The 25223-nt window shown below is 33.4% G+C and overlaps 1 protein-coding gene across 2 annotated transcripts in view; it reads right to left on the reverse strand.

Moving 5' to 3' along the window:
- Nucleotides 1-25223, reverse strand: part of PKG21D_1 (cGMP-dependent protein kinase, isozyme 1) — a 128240-nt gene that overhangs the window by 26623 nt on the left and 76394 nt on the right. The window contains exons 8-12 of one of the 2 annotated variants that reach the window (XM_051217099.1): nucleotides 23580-23721; nucleotides 20959-21137; nucleotides 18936-19019; nucleotides 17378-17609; nucleotides 8679-8818 (exon numbers count right to left, since the gene is read on the reverse strand). In XM_051217099.1, the coding sequence (XP_051065734.1) occupies nucleotides 8679-8818; nucleotides 17378-17609; nucleotides 18936-19019; nucleotides 20959-21137; nucleotides 23580-23721 (777 nt within the window). Of the gene's footprint in view, nucleotides 1-8678; nucleotides 8819-17377; nucleotides 17610-18935; nucleotides 19020-20958; nucleotides 25082-25223 lie in introns of both variants that reach the window. The other variant, XM_051217098.1, reaches the window with a different exon arrangement.

A 25223-nucleotide genomic window follows, 5' to 3' on the forward strand; every position in this document is an offset into this window, starting at 1 on the left:
AGGATTTTTTTATATACCAGTAATAAAAGTACTGCATCATTTCTAATATCATTGCTATTTATTAGATTGAAACAAAATTCAAATGTTCTCTAAAATGTATAATCAATTATTAACAGTGAGCAAGGACTAGATTAGATAAGCAGATTTTTATTTGATAACTTGATAAAATATACCGCCTGATTGAGATCACAAACTAATCAATGTTAGACCACCATTAAAAACCTGAAAGCACTGGACAGCCGTTTCGTTCTAGTATTGAACTCATCAGAACTGCACATCCACGATCCAACACCAAACGGACTCCATCCCAATACCTTCGGTCTCACACGTGAACACTTAACCTCTAGATCCAGTCAACCGGCATCTAACGGAATTAATGCCTAACTTCAACCAATCCACGATATTGTGCGATCATCTTCCATCGCCGTCAGTGAGTAACTACCCTACCTCACACCCGACACGGTTGATCTCCTCATCCTGGTCAAAACTTCTCACTAGAACTCCAAGTGTTACCTCACGAAGTTAGTCACTATTGAATAACGACTCAATGATCTGGAGATTAAGTGTTCGTGTTCGACTCCCTTTTGTGTGGGATCGTGGATGCACACTTCTGAGGAGTGTCATACTAGGACGAAACGGTCATCCAGTACCTCTGAAATGAGATCTATTTTGAAAACTATGCTCTTATATCACGTAGTTTTTGCTCATTACCATCTATATGTGTCAATATCTTACTTTGTATGTAGCGGACTTCATAGAGAGTTATAACTTCCTAATAAGGTAAAATTGAACACACTATTTTGCACTACAAATTACCAGTCAACTTCTCTGTCTCTATTCCTTGAATGCAATTTTTTAAATTCGATCCTTGAACACAATTTATGAAATGACAAAATATAAATATCAATAGTTGAGATCATGAGTCAATTGAAGCTAAACCATCATGGAAAATCTGGAAGCACTGGACGGCCATTTCGTCCCATTGTTGGACTCCTCAGCAGTGCGCATCCACGACCTGGCCTCGCAGGATCCGAACACAGGACTTATCAGTTCGTGCGCGAGCGCTTAATCATTAAGACCACTGAGTCGTCCAGCATCCAACGGTGTTAATGTCCAACTTCAACTAATCCACGAAATTGTGCGACACATCCACCATTGTCGTCAGTAAGTTACTATCTCACCCCTTCTGATACTAAAATATAAATATGATTTTTAATGAACATACCATTTTTATGTAATTATTACCAAGGATAATGATCTATGTTTTAATGGTAACGTTGAAAATTAAGTTCTCCTTATATACATACATCCACACACACACAGCGTTCTATCTTTTCTTTATGACGCAATAAGCTTTCTGTCTTTGTTTTTCCTTCATTTTTCTTGCACACCCACTGTAATCATTATTTAATTTTTTTTTATTTTGTAAAGAACGGCTTTCGTGGTAGATTCTGAACCTCTTTCTGGCTTTAACGTATATACGTGTATCTATATGTGTATTTGTATTAAGGAGTGAGAAATACAAGGTTTACCTTCCTTGTTATTCACCCTATTTAAATAGATATATATAGAAATAGATAATATGATGAATATACGATCAAATACATCGTAAATGTTTTAATATTGTAAGTCTGTATATTCTCCTGTAACAAGAGAAATAAAAATAACACTGTTTGTCTTTCTTTTATATATATGTATATAGATATATCATTTTGATTGACTTTATTTCAGTTAACCTTTCCCAGTTAAGCTGGTTATGAAATCAATATTCCATTGACAAAGAAAGATTATGTGACATTAGAAGTATGATGATTGTTCATGATCATCATTGAGGTTTATCATAGAAACAAATGGATTTGTATTGAATTAACCAGCATATCTAATAATTTTATAGTTTATAGAGTTTCCCCTTTATATCTGCATTTACATATATCATTTATTATTTTGTAATTTTACACAATGAACTGGCTGGTTAGATAGTTATAGGGTAATAAACGAGAACACAGGTGGGGGGGGGGACAACTAATGTATTATGGTATAAAATTACAGAATATCTTCATAAAATTTGAGAACCCTACAATGAATATTTCATTTGCAAATTTCGCACTCTTTATGATTCTTCCAGTTCATAATTCTTTTCTAGTTCCCCTTGTTAACCTTCTGTCCCCAGCCTTTCAACGTTTAATTGATTTACATACTACTTATGTCTGTTAACATAAGCACATACATCACAGTAGTATACACTTATGGCTACGCCAAAGGATCGAACCTCATGAGCTTCAGATCTCACGGCAAGGACATTATATTGACATTCCATGGATTGTCTTCTCGATGTTCAGTCAATCGGGGATATTGTGCTGACATCAACATACACACCTAATATGATTGAAATTCCCTGATTACAGTTTTTTATCATTTTGTTTGTCGATGATACATTGAGTGTAACTCATTCTCTGAGTGCAGATTTATATACTTGACTATGAGCCATACTTGATATTTTTGTGCAAGTCTCATAGGTAGTGATATTATCTGACTACATTTATCGAAGTAAACGACGCCAACGATTGAATATGAGAGATTTTTATTGAAAAACCCAATTGTTCTAACTATCGCTCATTGAACTTTATCTACTAAGTATCCCTTATATATCCTATTTTTATAATAGAAGGGAAGCATTATATGTATATGTATAGTTTAATTTAAAATCATTATCAGGGTTGATTTTAAATCTGTCCGACTGACGATTACATGCAACCTACCAAGTGAACTCATTTTAAAATATCTCGATCAACTAGTAAAAGAATCTAATTTTTCCTGGTCATAAGAAAAAAATATTAAACATGATAAATAAAATACGATAGATGTAAATTTATCAGTATAAGGTAGTGGAGATGGTTGAGTTTTAATTGAACTCATGAAACGATCAATGTCAGACCACCATTGGAAACCTGGAGGTACTGAATGACCGTTTCGTCCTAGTATGATACTCCTCAGAAGTGTGCATCCACGATCCCACACAAAAGGGAGTCGAACACGAACACTTAATCTCCAGATCATTGAGTCGTTATTCAATAGTGACTAACTTCGTGAGGTAACACTTGGAGTTCTAGTGAGAAGTTTTGACCAGGATGAGGAGATCAACCGTGTCGGGTGTGAGGTAGGGTAGTTACTCACTGACGGCGATGGAAGATGATCGCACAATATCGTGGATTGGTTGAAGTTAGGCATTAATTCCGTTAGATGCCGGTTGACTGGATCTAGAGGTTAAGTGTTCACTTGTGAGACCGAAGGTATTGGGATGGAGTCCGTTTGGTGTTGGATCGTGGATGTGCAGTTCTGATGAGTTCAATATTAGAACGAAATGGCTGTCCAGTGCTTTCATGTTTTCAATAGTGGTCAATGGAATAACTATTTAACAAATCATTAGTTTAAGTAAGAAGTTCGTATCATTTGTCGATTAATTTAAAACCAACATGATTTATATTAATAAATAACAATGTATTAGATTGTAATATTGTTTACATAATCAAAATCCATCGTTTATATTTATCGTATCAAATAATTAAGAATAGAAAAAACTCAATAACCGAATACACACATTTATGTAACCGACTTTTATCTATATTTAATGTTTATGAAGTAGAGGTAGAAACGTTTCGTTAGATAAAACTGACGTAGTTCATAAAACATAAGATATAATAATAGAAGTAATATAGTGTGTGCTACTGATGTCGATAGATATAAGTAGTATGCATAACCGATCGAAAGTGGAATGCCTGACGTAAGAAGATTGAGTAAATAGAAGAGAAGAGAACAAGAATAGAAAGTGATTGGTTGGATACGAAGGAACAACAAAATCTGAGATAATTGATGGATATTTTGCAAATAAATTATTTACTGTACGGTTCTCAGATTTTACTAAGAGATTCTGTAATTTTATGTTCAAGTACATTCGGTTGTCCCCACTGGTGTTCTCGTTTACTACAGTAATGCTAGGAGTATCGGTGTTATTGAGAAAAAAACTAACTATAGAGAAATATAATTCAAGAAGATTGAATGGATTCCCTAAATAAAACGCATAAGATAGTCTTGAAACTCAGGATCTAAGGGAAGACAAAAAGGGAGTGCATTTGTTACATTGATTACAATAATCACGCGGACCAGAATCAGATACTTTGGACCTATCTATAGGATTCAGTCCAACAATTAATGCTTTCATGCATGAATCCATCTGAACCTATCTAGCTTTCTTTCAATCCACACACCTACACCTGCCATCATCGCTCGTCGAGGTGGCCAGTGGACAGACATATGTGATTTATGTCTTAACCATTTCAGTCGATAACGATACAACCTCATCAGTCGATTACCCATCCTTACTTGTTACTCTGTATCTAACCTGATAAATGAAAAGTTGATGTTCCAAAAATACAAGTGCTCGGAAATACCTATGGTCGAATACTGGTAACCTACGAATATCCTCTATTATTAATGGACATTCTCAACAAGGCACGCTTTCTAACCCTACATTTATTTCTTTGAATAAGAAAGACAAATGTCTAAATACCAACGATTTGTGTACATGATCAGCCGGTATTATCAACAAAAGCTTCCTGGTCATTTTTCATTTTTCCCTATGGCATCGGTAGTTGGACAATCGTATAGAAAACGTGTGTATATAAAACGGTCATAGTGCATTCTAATATTTAGTAAACTTAATCATTTTTCTAACTAGGAATAAGTTTAATACATCCGAACCCGCTTCAATAACTCATAATACATTGATAAACAAACAGAGGAATGTAATCCGATCAGCTAATCACATACATATATCAACACAATATGACGATTGAAATATACGTAACTATTTCATGTTTACTAATTATCTCCACTGGTAACAATACAAATGTCACTTCTTCATTTCTTCTGTCCCTTGAAATCCACTTTAGTTACTTAATTATTTCACAACTTATTATCTTCACGTGATGATTTTGTATTTTAGGAATAAGAATTCACATGAGGGTGAGAGGCTATTTTTGATAAGTAAAAAAAAGGATGAGTATTATCATGATCAGAAACTCGTGAACAATCACAACAAATTTCACTGATAAAGACAATTCATCAAGATCAAACTGACAATCAAAGTCTTAGTCACTCAAATAAAATACAACTGATCTTTTTTTTATAGTCCCTGAGGTATAATCTTACCAACTCAGTGTATTTATTGGATAAAATATATAGCAGATATTCAAAACGTACGAATTTATAATATAATACTTATCATAATTACTAAAGTATAAGTTTTAAATGACTATAAATTCTGTTCATTATCAGAAGGGGTTTTGTGGATATTATAACAATTTTAATAGTTCAGATCATGAGTCAATTGAAGCTAGACCACCATGGAAAACCCGGAAACACTGGACGGCCGTTTCGTCCTACTGTGGGACTCCTCCTTGACAGCGCGCACCCACGATTCCGCCTCGTGAGGCTCGAACCCAGGACCTATCAGTTTCACAGGTGATTAGATTTGTGAGATACATGTTATTGTAACAATATTTAAATCTAGGACGAAACGACTATTCAGCGCTTCCAGGTGGTCTAGCTTCAATTGACTCATGATCTCAACTATTAAAATTCTATTTATATTAGCAGGAATACTTTAGAGAATAGAGAGGGAAAACTGGAAGGAACTATTATAAGTATACCCCCTATTTAGATATTGATGTCGAGTCATCACGACCGATGGAATCATCATCAACAACAACAACAATATCATTATATGTAATAAATAACATTATGAAATGTACTGTTTTTTTTGCATTATTTAACTTAATGTGACTATATATCAACGATATCTGAATAACAATCTAGACGAAAACAGCCACATGTGAATATACAAAGATAAATTGTAAAACTTGTTATAGTTTAGAATTTTTATATGTAGTCAATTAGTTAATTGGTTAAATCCTAGAGATTGTTGAATTTCAGTTGAGATCATGAACCGATCAATGTTAGACTATGATTGCAAACCTGGAAGTACTAGACAGCCATTTCGTTCTAGTATGAGAACTCCTTAGAGGTGTGTATCCACGACCTCATACGTGGGATTCGAACCCAGGACCCTCAGTCACGCACGCGAACACTTAACCTCTAGACCATTAAGTCGACATCCGACGGTGGCCTAACATTGATCGGTTCATGATCTTAATTCAAATTCAACAATTTCCATAACCCTATATTGATAAGTATTTTTATTACTTATGTAAAATTATTTCATCATAAATTATCCAAGTACCATCATGATCATCATCAAGCATAGTATCTAATATGTTTAGATAATGAATAAAAATGTGATATTTTCTGTTGCTTTTTTTGTAGATTTTATGTCCAATCTTATGTGTAGATCGATGTCACGATTACATAAGACTCTACAATCCAATTTAAAATTACGATTAACTAACATGGTGTATTTAACGAATACATGAAATTACCAACTTCTTTTAATAATGAATGACTGCCAATATTGTTTGTTAAGAAATTGATTGTGTATCAGTCAGTCAGCTAGAACGTAGGACCAGGCACATATGTACATCGGTCCAAGTTGCCATTTCTCATTAGCACAACAACATGAACACCAAATTCATAGAAGTAGTTAATTCAATAGTGGTAATATATAAAAGAAAGATTGCATATAAGGACATAATACAGGAATAAATAATTATTTGGCAGAAAGAAAGATGTGAAGCGATTTTAATATCGTAGTTTAAGGGAAGATAGAGTGTATACACCTACGCCATTGTGATCGATTCTAAGCCATGTCATCCACAGTCTCCAACCATTGGATACGATGGTCGTGAGGACCCCAACTAAATAGTCTGCATCTAACAACGTGGATCAGACTAGAAGTTAGTGACTTCAAGCATTGATGCCACGTATTGATTTGGCCACCCCTAACCATCCAGCTCAGAGAACAAAACTCCACCAAAAAAAACTTTAACTTTCTTCCAACCATTCGCAACACTAGTGAGCATTGAGCGTCGTGGTAATCGGTGTTCACATATACGCAACACGTGGCCCAACCATCTCAGTCGATGAAGATTCACACCCACATTAACTGATTTGCCATCATCATTCCCTAATACCCTGCACCTCTTATATATTCTGACCACTAATTCACTATATTCATATCATAAATTCGAGAAAAATAATCGTGTATGTGAACAAATTTAGTAAAATATTTCAGGCGGACAAAACTGTATGGGAAAATAGTCTCAAGGTTAGTACTTACTAACATATGACCAAAATACGAAAAGGAAACAGAACACATTCCCACGAGTATGATATCAACTTGTAATCAAAAAACATGGGATGGTCAATAAGAAAATGAGAAAACAAACCACACAAATTGATTTTAGTTAGATTAGCATTGAAAACCTGGAATTACCTGACGATTGTTTCGTCCTAGAATGAAACTCCTCAGAAGTACACATCTGCAACTCCATCACAAAGAATCAAACCCAAGAATTTCGATCTCGCACACGGACCCTTAACCTCTAAAACACTGAATTGGTATCCAACTAATTCACGATACTACATAACCCACATCTCGTATGAAAGTTGGTGGATGAGCACCAGTACAGAACCCTACACTGGGACGAGACGACTGTCCAATGCTTCCAGGTTTTCAATAGTGATCTAAGTAAGGACAGTTCGTGATTTAAACTACGACAATTCTACAATCTCCACAAATCCTCCGAAAATAATACCAAATATATTTACTGCACCACATTCTGACTTCTTCAGGCAATAGAAAAGCACTCTTATTGAGGACCGACTTATCTTCTCTCTTACTGTGACATTAAGAAAATTAGGCTTTAAGTGTTATTTATTACTCAGTAAAAGAAAATGATGGATGCAAACAAAAAGCGAAATGAAACTTTGTCTTAGTCACTAATCAATCAGCAGGAGTAAAATACTCCAGTGAAAAACAATGAAATCAAAGATTATACCCAGGGGACTAGTTCAAAAAGATAAAAAAACACAGCTAATAGACTTCATATTTTATCAACAATAAAAAGTGTTTACAGTTTCAGTTCACCAATCCACTGGGACAGATATTATACATTCAACTTGTAATTAAAAGTATGTTTTTGTTCCAGAAAAAAAAATTAAAAAAAAATTATAAAGCTTGTGACTTCAGGCAGTATCGAGGCAATCCGCACAGAATGTACATATGCCAACAAGAGACTCATCAATTGCAGTCCTGAATAACAATGGAAAGATACAAGTAGAACAATACCAAGTGAAGTAAAACTTCATCCCATTGCACAAACAAGTGGCTATCAAGACTCAGTAGGTAAGTGGATAACGCGATGGCGTTTGAAGCGAACGCTACTGGGTTCGAATCCCAGACTGAACATCAACTCTGAGATGCAGGTACATCCAGTTAATGAGTCCCAAATAGGACTAAACGCGCATCAAACTGGATTCCACTGCTAGCCACTATCCATCTTTGCTTAAAAAAACTTGTGACTTCGGGCAATATCGAAGCAGTCGGCATAACATGCACATATTCCAACATGAGACTGATCAATTGCGGTCCTAAATAACAATGGGAAGATACAAGTAAAACAATAGCAAGTGAATAAAAACTATTCATTTATAAATTTACTTACCGACAAATAAACGGTGATGAAACAGATGAAAGAATTAATTTTTCACAATATACATGTTCTTGTTGACGAGTTTGTACAATATGTGCTTTTTGTAATCGCTTTAATGCAAATGCTTGAGTTCGATCATTTTTTAATGTTACCTAAAAAATAATAATAATTTATTACAAAAATTACAATATTCTAATGATGATGAATGATGGATGATGGATAATAATGACGATAATGTATGTTGTGACTTTAAGTTCATCTAATTATTACTTGATTTATTCGTTAATCAAAATATGATTTATAAAATCTTGGCACTGTGCCAAATCAATGATATTCAACCTGTATGAGTAACCTAGAGTCTTTTGATCTCCTATCCCTTCCAGTTGAGTCCAGAACATCAATAACAGTTTCCACTATGTGAATAATTTATTTCAAACATACTTGGTTTATATAATAGACAAACAGACCACATCGCACTATAAAATAGGAAATAACATCTATACAAAATAAAGCCAAAAAGTGGCTGTAAACATGGGAGACTGTAATCAATAAACTGAACATAACTTAAGAACAGTAAATCGTATAAGAATAATCTTTAGGTAAAAATGAAGCTTATAATAAGAGGAATATAGATATACATAATCTAATTACTGAATGATTATACAATAAGTATATAGATAGATAGATTATTAGTTCATTAATAGTTTTCAGAAGGTACCCGTAGTTTACTCTCCACTAGGATATAACAATGCACAGATAAATGAATCATCATAGATCCCTTTCTACGACACTTATTAAATGCCTTATTCTATAAAGTGTGATAAATTATTACCGAAGAGTTTATCAAATAAAGTTGATAAAATATTGATATTCATTCTCATGGATAGAATGATAATCATCATTTTTCAATGTTCAAAAAAAGAAGGCGCGATATTTAGTATTTTCCGAGCATCTTTTCCGTTTATTTGATGGATGAGTACTGTATATAAGAGTTTAGTTTTCAATAAAAATTTCAGTTCAATTATTTACGACTATCTTTTTTGAACATTCTACTGTATAGTGAATCCCAACTTGACGAATGAAAGTTAGAGATTGAAATGAAAACTATACTCTTATGTGCATTATCCAAGGAGAATATGCTACATATTGCACAAATATTGATCATTGAAGTGCGGACGCGCTGAAAATTCACGGACACGTATCCTTATCCGGAGTATAGTACAGGAACTAACTTAAAACAATAGTGACCAATTGTCAATCAGTTTTTAGTTAATCAGAAAGCAGACTTTGTTAATAGATAGTTAATGGAAAAGAAGACAATAAGATTACTAAATGTAAACAGATTTAACATAATTAATGAGTCCTAAAAAAGTACTATACGGGCTCCTTTACCTGTAAATCGAAAAAGATGACATAAAAACTCGACCTCATGGACAAAGATTACTATTTATCTCTAACAAAAATAGATCTCTAAGAGTCTCCACACTGTTTTTGATCAGATTTAGGTATTTAAGGTAAGGGTTAAAGGTTTAGGGTTAGTTTTCGTTATGAACTGATATCAGTTATGATGCAAAAGTGCTTTGGAGCGACATAGATATATATTATGACGTAGATAAATCCTGAGATCATCAGCATAGAGACTGGTACAGATGTACATTGATACAAATTTTCACAACATATTAGCGAGACGAGATAAAAAATAGCAGAAAAGATCGAAATGATAAAAAGAAAAACTCAACTTTGAGAATATAGATTGAAAGACAGAATCGAAACGTATGTATGAAAGGATAGTGGAATTCAAGATCAAGAGGAAGATGAAGAGTGAGTGCATCTGTGCCATTACGAACAATTCTGAGCCACGTTACTCAACATCTCCAATCACTGATTACACTTATCACGCAGATCTCAACCACATAGTCTACATTAATCAACATGGTCCAGTCCAACAGTTAATGATTTCATGAACTGATGCCATGCTTTTAGTCTGCCCCACCTCATACCTTTTTCTTCAAACCTACACTTGCAGTATCAATCATCGTGTACAGAAGTAGGCTGTGATATTTAATTATTTACGTGTCTTTCCTTGAGATGCAAAAGGACTCTTGAAAAGTCGCATCTCTCTTAATATTTATATGTAGTAGTCCCATTATTTAGGTGTCACTTATGTATTACTAGTCGTTCGACCTATCTAGTCTACACGATGGGAGTATCTAGCGTACATACATAATTTAAACCTTTAAACAGTAACAATATGCTAGATAGTCTGTAAGAAATGTCGTCCAAATAGAATTTTCATATTGTTCTTCATGTGTTATACATATAGTAATTCTATCAGTAATATGATATATATATATATATATATATATATATATATATATATATATATATATGTACGTGTAGTTTGGGTTCAGTTTGTCTAATCCTAAAAAAACCCTACTACTACTAAATACTAATAATGATGTTTTTGAGCAAAGATGAATAGGGTCTAGCAGTGGGATCCAGTTTGACGCATGTTTCGTCTTATTTAGGACTCGTCATCTGGATGTACCTGAATCTAGCGAACGGTACTGGGTTCGAATCCCAAAGTGAACATCAACTCTGAGATGAAGGTACATCCAGCTGACAAGTCTCAAATAAGACGAAACACGCGTCAAACTGGATCCCACTGCTAATCACTATTCATCTTTGCTTAATTAGTCAGTTTTACATATTTCAAAAGTGTAATAAAAGAGAAAGACATGATTGAGGTGAAAAAGTCAAGTGTATAAGTATTTGCATAATACGTATTTCCATTTCAAAGTAATTAATTATTAGTCAATAAAAGGTTGTATAAGTACATAAAATGATGATTGTATATTGAATAGAAAGAAAATATGATAGAATGAAAAGTTGTCACATCACCTCATTTATAGTTCTAAGAGTAAAATGTATTAAGGACAAGTTCAAGATAAGATCAAAATGTGTTTTGTTGTATAGATAAGAGTGAATTGTTTATCTAATGGTCAAAGCTTTTTTTTCTTTTTACAAACACCTAAGATAATTTCCATATTTGAATACATGAAAGTCCAGCTTTTAACCTACTTTAATTAGTAACTTAACTATAGAAAAGTACTGATATTAACATTATTATTATTATTATTATTATTATTATTATTATTATTATTATTATTATTATTATTATTATTATTATTATTATTATTATTATTATTATTATTATTATTATTATTATTATTATTATTATTATTATTATTATTATTATTATTATTATTATTATTATTATTATTATTATTATTATTATTATTATTATTATTATTATTATTATTATTATTATTATTATTATTATTATTATTATTATTATTATTATTATTATTATTATTATTATTATTATTATTATTATTATTATTATTATTATTATTATTATTATTATTATTATTATTATTATTATTATTATTATTATTATTATTATTATTATTATTATTATTATTATTATTATTATTATTATTATTATTATTATTATTATTATTATTATTATTATTATTATTATTATTATTATTATTATTATTATTATTATTATTATTATTATTATTATTATTATTATTATTATTATTATTATTATTATTATTATTATTATTATTATTATTATTATTATTATTATTATTATTATTATATTATTATTATTATTATTATTATTATTATTATTATTATTTAACCTATATACGCTTATCTTGGGTTTGTTGTGAAGTTATTTTGGCATACATGTTCTATCATCTTCAATTCTATGTTTGATCAGATCATTATTCAATATGTTGAATGATTCTATACAAATAAATTTAGGAGATTGAAATTCTTGGATTTCATCCCCAAAGTCATTTATACACACTATTGAAGAGTCTCATATATACTAGAACGAAACGGACATTCAGTGATTTCAGATTTCCAATGTTCACGATTTAAAATCTATGAAATACATTTGTAATGTGATTTACATCAACTCTACTTCTTATCAGCATGTCGAAAAAGAAAATAGTTCACCTAACATTTCAATATTCAATTCATTGATAAGTGGTTCCATTGTAGTTAAATATCACATTTCTAAACAAATAAAAAATATCGGTTGATTACATAACTTTTTAACAGATGTGTAAACTTTGTAGGTATCATTGTTTATCTGGATAGAAACACATGTGTATGATGCACATACACATACATACATACATACATACATGCATACATGCATACATACATACATACATACATACATACATACATACATACATACATACATACATACATACATACATACATACATACATACATACATACATACATACATACATACATACATACATACATACATACATACATACATACATACATACATACATACATACATACATACATACATACATACATACATACATACATACATACATACATAATATATATATATATATATATATATATATATATATATATATATATATATATATATAAAGAGAGAGAGAGAGAGAGAGAGAGAGAGAGAGGTATTTCACTTTCTTCCCGCACTGATTAAAATAAGGATAAACAGTCGTTAGGTAAACAAACAAACAAACAAACACATGAGATAAGCCTTCTTTCCAATATCATTTACATGGTCAGAAAAATATCTAATTCACATTAATTGTAATGTAAATAAGTCAAACAGAAGTGGGGGGGGGAAGCGGGAAGAATGGAGATTATGAAACGAAAACAAGTCAATGGATAAAATGATTACTATTAGATTTATATTAAGCATATATATGTAATATGTAGGCAGATAAACAGAATGATATCACGATTTTAATAGCAAAAAATTAATGCATTCCATACTTTGAACACTTTCCCTCCTTGTTTACAACGTATCTATCACAATCATTCACGAACTCACTCACCCTTTTAAATGTCAAGAATGTAAACAATAAACAATGAAAGGAAAATAATCTATGCAAAAATAAAATAAACATATAAACATTCATGTCATCAGTCGATATAATAAATGGATATGGAAAAAAAAAACAAACAAGCATCTCACAATTGATGTTATGAAGGAGTATAATTGATCAGCCTCTTTTAGCATATATGCATCCTGTGTGGATTGGTCTCAATATACTTGAATTTTAAGCAGAGTTGAATAATGGTTAGCAAATGATTCCAGGATGTACGCTTTATCTTATTTGGAACTCATCAGCACAAGTGAATAGCTATCTGAACTCAATAGCTAATTGAATAAAGCGTTATTTCTTTAAAGCGAAATGCAATGAGTTTGAGTCCTCGGGATAAACACCAACAATGGAGTGCAAGTACATCCATCTGAAAAGTCCTGAGTGAAACGAAACTAGTTAATTCTCCTAACTGAATGTACAGACATTTCAGTGATTTGATGTTGAAACTGAGATTCAAACTGATTAATTCATTGATTGTTTCGAATCTCAATTCAGCCCCGGTAAATAGAGGGAGAATACGAGGTTCAGATGATGGAAAGTACATTCCACAAGCAGCCAGAAGCACGAACAACAACAAGCAAACAACTGAAGTGTATATATACAGCATAAAAATGTCCTTGGGAAACGTCACAAAATAATATACCAAAAGAAGCAATCAATCAATAACATTTAGGGTTTTTTCAAGTGGGAAATATAATGTGAAGGTAAGAATGACTGCTTTTGACGGCGAAAACGAAAAATTCAAATTCCCCAAAAAAATTACAAAAATAAGACGTTTACCAAGTGAGTACTGTCGATCTAGCATCCCAAGCAACTTCTCAGGTGTGAGTCAATAAGTTCACACCGAAATCTAACTGAAGATGATGATGAACCTTTAGGACAGCACTTCACTCTTAGACTATTGAATCGAAACTAAAAGAAGTGGATATTCCGAATTCCAGTTGATTTCAATCCATCACAAAATAATTATCTAATTACATTGACGACAACCGTGAATTGCTGAGATGTATCAAAGCAAACACATGTCTAATGCTTACCACGTCCGCGAGGTCGATATGCTCTACTTTACTCAACTGACTCATAACAAACTACTTCGAGTTCATTTATGCTTCTTAAACCGCTAACTCTTTTACTGTATTTTTCACATGATCAATAGACCAGGCAAAATGTAGATTTCGAAAGTAATTTTCATATTCAAACAGTGGCTTAGCGATGAAAGAACTCGACTGTCAAACAGCAAGTTGTAGTTTCATACCCCCGATACATCAAAATTCAGTTTTGGAAATCAGTTAATAATATCACCGACCGTTAAATGCATAACATACTGTGTTCCAATCCAAAATGCACTACTTTTGTAAGTGGTATAACGAGATAGGCAACAATGGAAAACTAACCAATACTGACTGATTATTTCGTTCAAGTTGCATATTTTTCAGTAGTCAGTACTCCAAATCTCACATGAGATAGGAGACATTCCAATTTCGTAGAAAATAAAATACCTTCAAACCATTGAGTTCACAATACAGTTGTGTATATTTTGAAATTCTGTCATAAAAAACTAATTTAATGCTATCAATAAGTCATTGTTTCACTCCTTACTTACATAACAACGACAAAGTACGAAACATTTATTCGTAAATCATCCAATATAGTATTGTTTGATATTTGCAAAGACTAACATAGAGTATGGTAGCTAAACTTCAATAAAAATAACACTAATAGTCATAATAAATATGACAGTTGAAGTGTTAAGGACATTTGAAAAATCAGCAGGATATTAGATACATCGAAATAATTGCTACCCCAAATGCCCTGGTACGGCCGAGAGTGGGGAGAATAAGCTCTCTCTCTCTCTCTCTCTCTCTCCCCCGAAACCCTCTCACATGGCCACGTGCATACAACCACTGCCAACGAAGTCCTACTCACTGCCTTCTCGCATCACGGGTGTTGATTACGAATATGATAGGACGAAAAGTGAATGTCCGGAGCATTAACCGGGATGGCAGACACGGCGAGTTCACCTAGAGGAGTTGGAAAACACTCATTCCAAACCAATGGCGCGTATGAGCTCCACAATCCTGAGGGAACAAATGACCTATGAACCAATCGTTGGTCACTGGCTACCATGGAACTGCATCTCCACTGTCTTGTGAATTACACCCTCTGGTCAAAGGCTCTGGGTGTGGCCTCCTAAGAAAACCACCTGTTTCGGTTTTGGCACCCAGGCAGTATCCCAGCTCTCACACAAATCTAATGATTTATATGGTGTATATCTATTTGGTGCCTCCTTGTACCAATGTTTATGTGTTTAAATAAATATATAATTATTAAAAACACATTAGATAGGAAAACAAGGTTCACAGCAGTAAATAGCCTATGTTTGAGCTCTGGTTGCCTTACATGCATCAATAACTTCAATGTGAAACTTCACAACTTACTATGAAGTTTTGATAAAGTTTGTACTATTCTAAAAGACTCTCAAAGGAGAAGAAAACTGTAACAAGTATAAACCTGTGTCGATTTGTGATGAAAAATATGCCTTTAAAAAATATCATTCATAAAATTACAGTACATTTGTTTACAGACATTAGTGTTTTGTACAATTACACATTGGTTAATTCTCAGGAGAATTAAGAAATACTAACAAATGTCATCAAGCAAGAAAGTTATGTATAAATGGCTGGCTTACAAATGAATTCTACCAGTCACCAGTTAAACAGAAAAAAATTAGTGTATCACAACGTTTTATCACTTAGATTATTGACTACATTGTAATTTTACCAGACCGACTTCGATCACTACTCATTAACTTCAACACAAATGATATATCAGAATGAGTTTTGTGGAGATTTTAGTAAATTTCACAGGTTGAAATCATGAGTCAGTTGAAGCTAGACCACCATTGAAAACCTGGAAGCACTGGACGGCCGTTTCGTCCTAGTATGGGACTCCTCAGCAGTGCGCATCCACGAACCCGTCCCCTGCGGGATTCGAACCCAGGACCTACTGGCTTCAACTGACTCATGATTTCAACCTGTGAAATTTACAAATGATATAAGTGAAAAACTCTCAGCGGGTCAATCATTCAGTTACAGTTCAGAAAACTTAGTGGTAACGTCTCTGTCATTGTGACATCGTCTGAGATAGATCCACAAATATCACAGACAGATTTCTTCTTGATGACAAATGCCAATCAGCATGAGACCAAAATCAATCAAGTATTTTCTATCGATAATCTCCAACTATCTAGCTAAAACTACAGTATCAAAATGGGGTTTTTTGGAGATTGTAATAGTTTAATAGTTGAATTCATGAATCGATTAAAGCGAAACCACCGTGGAAATACCTAGGAACACTGGACGGCCGTTTCGTCCTAGTATTAGGCCCCTCAGAAGTGCGCATCCCCGATCTCGCATATGGGACTCGAACCCAGGACCTTCGGTCTCGTACACGAACGCTGGGTGGTCGCCCAATATTGTGGATTGGTTAAAGTTAGACATTGACACGGATGCCGGCCGGCTCAGTGGTCTAGAGGTCAAGCGTTCGTGAGACCGAAGTTCCCGGGTTCGAGTCCGGCGTGTGAGATCGTGGACGCGCACTGCTAAAGAGTTTCATACTAGGAAAAAACGGCCGTCCAGCGCTTCCAGGTTTTCCATGGTAATCTAACTTTAATCGACTCGTAAATTCAATTATTAAAAAACTGCAGTAATATAACATTATACATATATACATATAGATTGAACTTACTAAATCCACTCGACCGAAACCACCGACACCCAGTACACAAATATGTTCTAACTCTTTCAATAGTATATTACATTGAATTTTCGGTTGTAATGATAAACTAGCCGGTAGTAATGGTTGATTAATTAAACCGAATTTTGTATGTAATTCATCTTGACTTTTTGTTGAAGTTAAATCTAATTTTCCGGTATCTTTTGTGCTTATACTAACAGTGGATGATTCTTGTGAAAATGAACTGAAAGATAAAATTTTCAGGAAACAAAATTGTCATAATTAATAAACACACACACATGCAAAGACGTACACATTAAACACAGGTATTCTTAATAGGTGAACAATAAGTTGGGGAAAAATCAGTGTTAAATGTTCGAAGGTAGATGGCCAATAGGAAACCGTATTTCAACTAGGCTTCGTATTCTTTAATACTCATCAGTAAGGTGTATCTGTAATCTCTTGGTGTAACAATTTGTAATTGTATACAAGAAGGAAAAAATCGATTTAATCGAAACGAAGATGACTGGCTTGTTTGATTTGAAGTAATTGATTATTTTCAATCAGTGGACGAATTCACTTCGGGATTTGAATGAATAGATAAGTTCCAAGTGTTGAGAGATACTGAGTTTGATTTATCTTAATTTGTGTTCGGCAAGAGTAAACGAACGGGAAAGAGTAGTTAAACTTTAGATGGGCTATTTAAAAATAGAGAATGAACGCTATCATAATGGGAAGATATGTGGACTATTGGATAACAACCAAATGGTTGTAATTCCTAAAGGTCCAGGATACAAATCAATGACATTATTTTCAGTGCATACTACTAAATGAAATAGCTGCTTAGGTCCAACCTAATCTAATTTCATCCTTCCTTTGTGAGGATGCTAGTTTTCTGAAGGAAACACTTTACTGAGGCCACACCTCTGAACAGTTGGTATTAAGACTTTTCCCTTGGGCATTAAGTTGCTAGTTTTAACCTTACCGTTTTTAAATTGACCTGTATGGAGTGATAGGACCTAAAGAAACAATTATTCCAGCTAATATAACTCGACTGAGGTAATCAGAAATGTTGTTAATGATAATGCTGATAGTATATATGTAAAACCTTATCCCATCTTCAATGGATAGAACCAACAACTTAAGTTTAAATGTCATATGCTTCCTACATTGTAAGTTTTTATACAAGAGGCCAAAATAACTCAGTGTTAGCGTCTCAGACAGTGAAGCTACGTGACGTGGATTCAAAAGCTACTGTGAATATATAAGTTTACTCAAGGTCTTACACACGTCATTCGAACAAGTGTCAACTAGCATGAAATATAGGTCGAGTAGGGTTTCCTCTCAAATACCTTAAACCGCAAAATATAAAAACATAATGCATGTGATGTTGAGCCGCCGCCGCCGCCGCCGCCGCCACAATACTAGTTCACTAGACGAAATTCTATTACAACTGAAAGGACTAGATAAAAACAAAATTGATATCACTACTCAATGGTCAATCAAACTAATTGAGGAAATACAACATTGAATAACTTAAATTATTAAAAATATCCTCCTATAAACTTACCTATGGCCTAATAATCGTGTTTCTTCATCAGCATATTCTTTATTTTTCAATTCTTGTATATCACCAATCAATTCCAAAAAGTCTCTGAAATGTAATAAGTTAGAAAATACATTACATGGAAAAAAAATTGATTTACTTCAAAGGAAAACAAACAATGTAATTTATACGAATATTCGTCAAGATTAGAACGAATAGTGTGACAGAAATTGGGCGCAGAGTATAGAGAAGTCATCAAATGTGAAAATTATATTTGAAATAATCTCAACGATTGAGATTTAAATAATTCCAACGTTTCGTTCAACTAACTTGTCTGGACTTCTTCAGGGTAATAGTCAAAATCAAAATTATCAAATAAATATATAGCTTTTAACAATCAAAACTATACTGTGTTTGATTATTACCCTGAAGAAGTCCAGACAAGTTAGCTGGACGAAACGTTGGAATTATTTAAATTTCAGTCGCTGAGATTATTTCAAATATAATTTTCACATATAAGCAATGTAATGTTGATGAAGCATAGAGAAAATAATCTCTCAAGAAATTTATGAAATAATAAGTGGTATGTTTATGAATATAATGCTATTGAAGGAAAATAGCTGTTTCTTAGTGGATAAAGAGTTTCAATGAGGGATATGAAAATCAAATGCAAAGACAACACCATTGAATCAAATCAGGTTTGATCTCTATGATGATCTGATGTGATTAGGTTTGGTGAAAAATCGTCTGTAAAAACAATTCCAACAAAGCGTTTGTAGTTGATAGAATTAGATGTAAATTTCATTTGAAATTTTCTGTCCAAAAGCTGAAAGAACTAAACCACGGTTCTGAGAGTAACAGATGACAGAACACGAATAGTCGAGGCAGATTGTTGTACCTTCAATTCTACATAATACACTTTTTATGACACCAGTTAGAGTATTTACTAAACTTACAGATTAAATCATGAAGTGATCTTATTTAAATAATCATTAAAAACCTGGAGATACTGGATAGCTATTTCATGTGAAGCATTGCGTAGCCGCCAGTCAGTTAGTCAAGGCATGTAACCAACCTCCCAGTAGGAATATTACACAATTGAAGCAAATATGTCATTTCTCATCAGTTTTTACAAACCAAATAATACTGAGAAAGTTATACAAATATTTATGATGTGTATGAGGGGTGGGGTTGAAGAAGAGTTTTGTCATTTATATTATAAAATAAACGAACTAAGACACTATAAAAAAAGATGGGAGATTTCGACTGATAATAACTGTGAAAATAGAAATACTAGAAGCACATACATATACCTATAAGATATAACAGGAACAAACAACGAATTCATGGTAAGTCTGAATGTCATGTAGAAAAAGAAGGGATTGAAACTAATGATTTGTGTATATATACACCTGGGTGATCACTGAGTTCGCTTTGGTTAGTAAGCAGAGACACGTATAAACTTTGGAAGCTTAACTGGGAATCTGTAGATGCTAATGGCGAATGTGTAGCATTTGTAGATCATTTGTTTTTTATTAAACGGGATGAGAAAATGCTGAACATTTTAAAATTTACTCCATAGGTCTTATATACAGCTATAATGGATAATTACTAGAAACGTCAATGGGTTCGTTGAATCATCTTTTCTATGAAAGTGTCACCATAGAAGTGGTTGGATGTATTAAGACAAACAGAACTTCCACGACTCTGAATTCCATTCTTAACTTGTATCGCGAATGTATAACCCGTCGTAAAAGCACTGCTTAGGATGTAGGAGTTAAAACGTCCACGTGCATTTGTTGTATGCTGATAGGTAAATGATCCGATGGTCTAATAGGAAAAATTCACGCCTCCATCGATTGGTAACTGGAATAATATTGGGCTACCAGTATTAGATCTATTCAATGTATAGTCGTTATTATACTATTTATTGAAAAAAAACATCTCAGATGCATACCACAAACACAGACACAAAAATCTCAAGCTGAGTAATATGAGTTTTACAGTACTTGCTTGTTTATTAAATAGTTAGTTGTATAAAACTTACTTTCGATATAAACATAATACTTCAACACCACCAGGACCAACAGCATAAACATTTGCTGTTCGACGACCCTCACCGAGTAATGCTTTTTCACCAAAATATTCACCTTTGGTTAATTGTCTAATTTCAGTTTCTTTGGTTTCGGTTGAACCATTTTGAGGTGAGGATATAGTGACTCGAACCTTAATGTATGTGTAGCACAATATAATAGCAATAAGCGACAAACTTATAAATCCAACAAAATTCATACTAGAAAATAATTAAAGACAGATTAGCAAGGAAAACGTCCTTTACGACATCACTTACTTTTGGAATTCAGGTCTGAAATCATTATTGGTTAACTTATTTATGCCATTAGACTAATAGCCCTAGCATAATATATTTGAGTGGCCATGATGTGATTACCTAAGAAATATGATTTTGCTTTGAAGTTACATAATTGTACATCCTGACTTGCCTTATAGTGATAGATGGCGGTACTGTTTGGCAAGAACTATTGAAGTATACAAGCAAGTTTACTGATAGAATTATATATTTAACATAAAGAATAAAAATATACAGAGTGATTTTATCTGCGTGACCGAGCCATGCCGACTCCATTAGGTCCTCCTGAATTCACCATCTATGACTTCCAAGTTTTCAGTGCTTAATGTAGGTCTTCTCAGTTATCGTATGTTTGGCTTCAAGGATCGTGTGGTTGAGAACCAATATCACTAAATATTAACCTCCACTCTTTTTATCATCTAAGATACTGTTTGTGCAACTTCAAGGATAATTTGAAGTGATGGTTCACTGTTATTCCATTGTCGCGACACACGAAAAGCTTAATGTTACGATGATAACTACTTAATAATCCGGAAAAAATTAATGAGGGAATAATGAAAATAGAATATTGAATATGGAAGATAAAATGTAATGACTTAATCCAACAACAGAAAGAGTAAATGAACATGTTGATTTAGTATAGAGACATTACGGTTGAATTGCTGGATTGTTAAAATATCAATACGGGGTTGTGGAAATTGAGATCATGAACCGATTGATGTTAGACCACTATTGAAAACCTGGAAGCACTGGACGGCCGTTTCGTCCTATTGTGGGACTCATCAGCAGTGCGCACCCACGACCCCGCGAGCGGCATTCGAACCCAGGGGCCTTCAGTCTCACGAGTGAACGCTCAACCTTTAGACCACTGACTAGGCATCCAACAGTGTTAACGTCTAACCTCAACCAATCCACGAAATTGCGCGACCATTTTCTAGTGTACTGAGGTAGGTACCTGTCTCTACCCTATATACTATCTTTACCATTGACTTCAAATATACTTTTGAAGAAAGTTCTGTTTCTAGGAAAACATGACTATATGTAAACTGTTGCAGGTTGATAGCGTGATGTTCCTCTTTAGAATAAATAATAAATTCTGTAAAATTCTCAAGCAAATCTAAACATTATTGTTAGAAAATGTTCCACCATGTCCTTCTTTAACTAGAAGTACCTAGTACATTATACTGTAACATCTCCACTTTTCAATCACAAAATATACATAGAAAAAAATTGGACGCCACTTCTAGTCACCTGAAATAATTTACTGTGAAATCAACACTTCACTTGACCAGATCTAAAACAATTTGATGAATATAGAATTATCGTCAAAATTCGGAACATTTAGTGTGTGAATATTTCAGTTCTATATGCCAGTCAGCATCTGAATAGCTTCAAAGTGCCTGTTCCAGTCATGAAAGTTAATCACCCTTTTTTAAAGGAGCCCATTGGCTCTTTGAGATAAATGTTTTATTAACTCATACAGGCGCACATAACCGAGCTAGGATTTTTTTGTATGGAGGAGTGACTATCAAAACCCCGGGACCCAATGCTAGATCTACCGCTATTGAGATGACAGGATGGAATCCACTCCTTTGTGGTAAACATATATTACATGAACATCAAAACTACACAAATTTGGGACTAATGGACCCCGCAGTATGTAAATAAGCATGAATGTTTTATTTGGTGAATAAATACCAGTACGTTTGGTTTGTAAAATGGACATCATATACGGACATATAATCATAGATTACTTCCCAAATTAACGATATAGTGGTGGGTTAGTTTGATCACCATCAATCATCTACGTTGGTTCATGAGGCACAGTCCCACAAATCCCAAAGCTATGAAGACAAAGTCTGGTCCGGATTTCACTTAGTAGTACCATCTCTGACAGTTGCTGATGCTAGTTCAAATAGCACTACAAGTAATAGTTTCCTCAAGATTTCAAATATTCCTCGCCTATAAATGCCAACTGAAACTGAATTAAGGTAGCTAAGATAGAGGTTATTACAAACCCAACTGAATTTATGAAATCGTAATAATAATAATAATAATAATAATAATCCATGAGCATCTTTCAAACACGACAGGTGTTTCAGCGTGACGCCGAATGTTCTGAGTTGTATCCTCTATTATCGGCATCAAGAATTTTCACTCCTCCCGAGTCCCATGCTGTGGGGAAATGGCCGTCCACTGCTGACAGACTTTTATTGGTTATAAAACTTAAATCGCTCCGTGTTATCAATAAAATTCAGCAATTTCCAAAACTTCATACTAATACACTATAATTTCTTTACCTTTCCAGATTGAATTAAAAAGAAACTATCAGCCAGTTCACCTTGCCTTATAATACAATCACCGGCTGAATGATATTGCGCCTCTAATGCATCAGCGATTCGCAATATTCGATTAGGTGATAAATCTTTGAGTAATGGTACACTGTGTAATAAAAAATAAAAGAGAACATTAAAATGTAGAGTAAGTTTAGTCATCAATCAAACGATTATTTCCGGACTAAAAGATTGCTGATTTGGCATAATGTGAAGAATTGCTAGAAAATTGTACCAGATTGATACAAGGTGAGTAGGCATATGTATATTAACACTCTAACTCACTAATAACATTTTATGATATGCAATTCATTAACAATATGACATTCTAATCAACACGATAATAATAATAATAATAATAATAATTTAATAATTGAATTCATGAGTTAGTTGAAGTTAGACCATCATGGAAAATCTGCAACATTTGCTCAATAGTGACTATCTTCAAGAGGTAGTTCCTGCAGTTCTAGTGAGAAGCAGTGAACAGTAGAGTTCAACCACCTCTCTTATAAAATACTAATTCAATGATGAAAATGGTAGATGGTGAAGCAATTTCGTCGATTCGTTGAAGTTAGACAATAACACAGTTGGATGCCCGCCTGATCAGTGATCTAAACATTAAGCATTTGTGTGCGAGACTGATTGGTCCTGGGTTCGAATAGCGTGAGGCGGAATAGTGGATGTGCACTGTTGAAAAGTACAATAATAAGATCAAACGTCCATCCAGTGTTTCCAGATTTCCTATGGTCATCTACATTCAATTATCTCATGCACTCAATTATTAAATTATTACATTCTTCACAAAACTCCTCTATAATAATAATAGTGGAGAGACTATAATTTATGGACGAACCAATCACATATAAGATAACGAGTCACGAATGTGGGCGCGGAATTCATTCATACATTTGCCTAAATACAGTTTGGGCATTATTGCTGATGTCAGTTCGTGATGAAAACCCTACATCTAATTTTAAACCCTAACCATCAACTGTAAATGAGAATTCTAACTGCTTTATAACCCTCATTTAGTCCTAATTAGAAGTTGTTCACTCGCAAGGTCACTTCAGCGTCGCTAAAATGTCGTCCATAAATTATAGTCTCATCATAATAATATTGGGTTTACATCATCCATTGTCACATTATTTCAAATCAATATATTTTACATTCATTATTCAATAGACAATTTTATACAACATATGACAGGCATCAACTTCCCTTCATTGTATCCTTCGCATCATTTCGTGTGTACTTTGTATGCATTTTACAATAGACCCATTTATCTTCACATTCATATGATGCATCAGTAAACTCATCAGCAAATATGGGTAAAATCACTACATCAATCAATGTATTTCATTCAACGATCAAGTCACTTTCAACAACTTCTTCTAATGAACTGTTTATCCAGAGTCAAGAAATTCTCATTCAAATCATCAATCAATCAATGTTAGACCATCATTGAAAACCTCGGATCATTGGGTCACCGTTTCGTTCTACTTTATGACTCCTCTTTATCAGTGTGCATACACGATATCCATGCATGATTCAAATCCAACACTCTCAGACTCGCGCGCGAACACTTCATCTCTAGACCATTCAGTGTTCACT

The sequence above is a fragment of the Schistosoma haematobium genome, chromosome 6 (genome assembly GCF_000699445.3).
Source record: "Schistosoma haematobium chromosome 6, whole genome shotgun sequence".
NCBI lineage: Eukaryota > Metazoa > Platyhelminthes > Trematoda > Strigeidida > Schistosomatidae > Schistosoma > Schistosoma haematobium.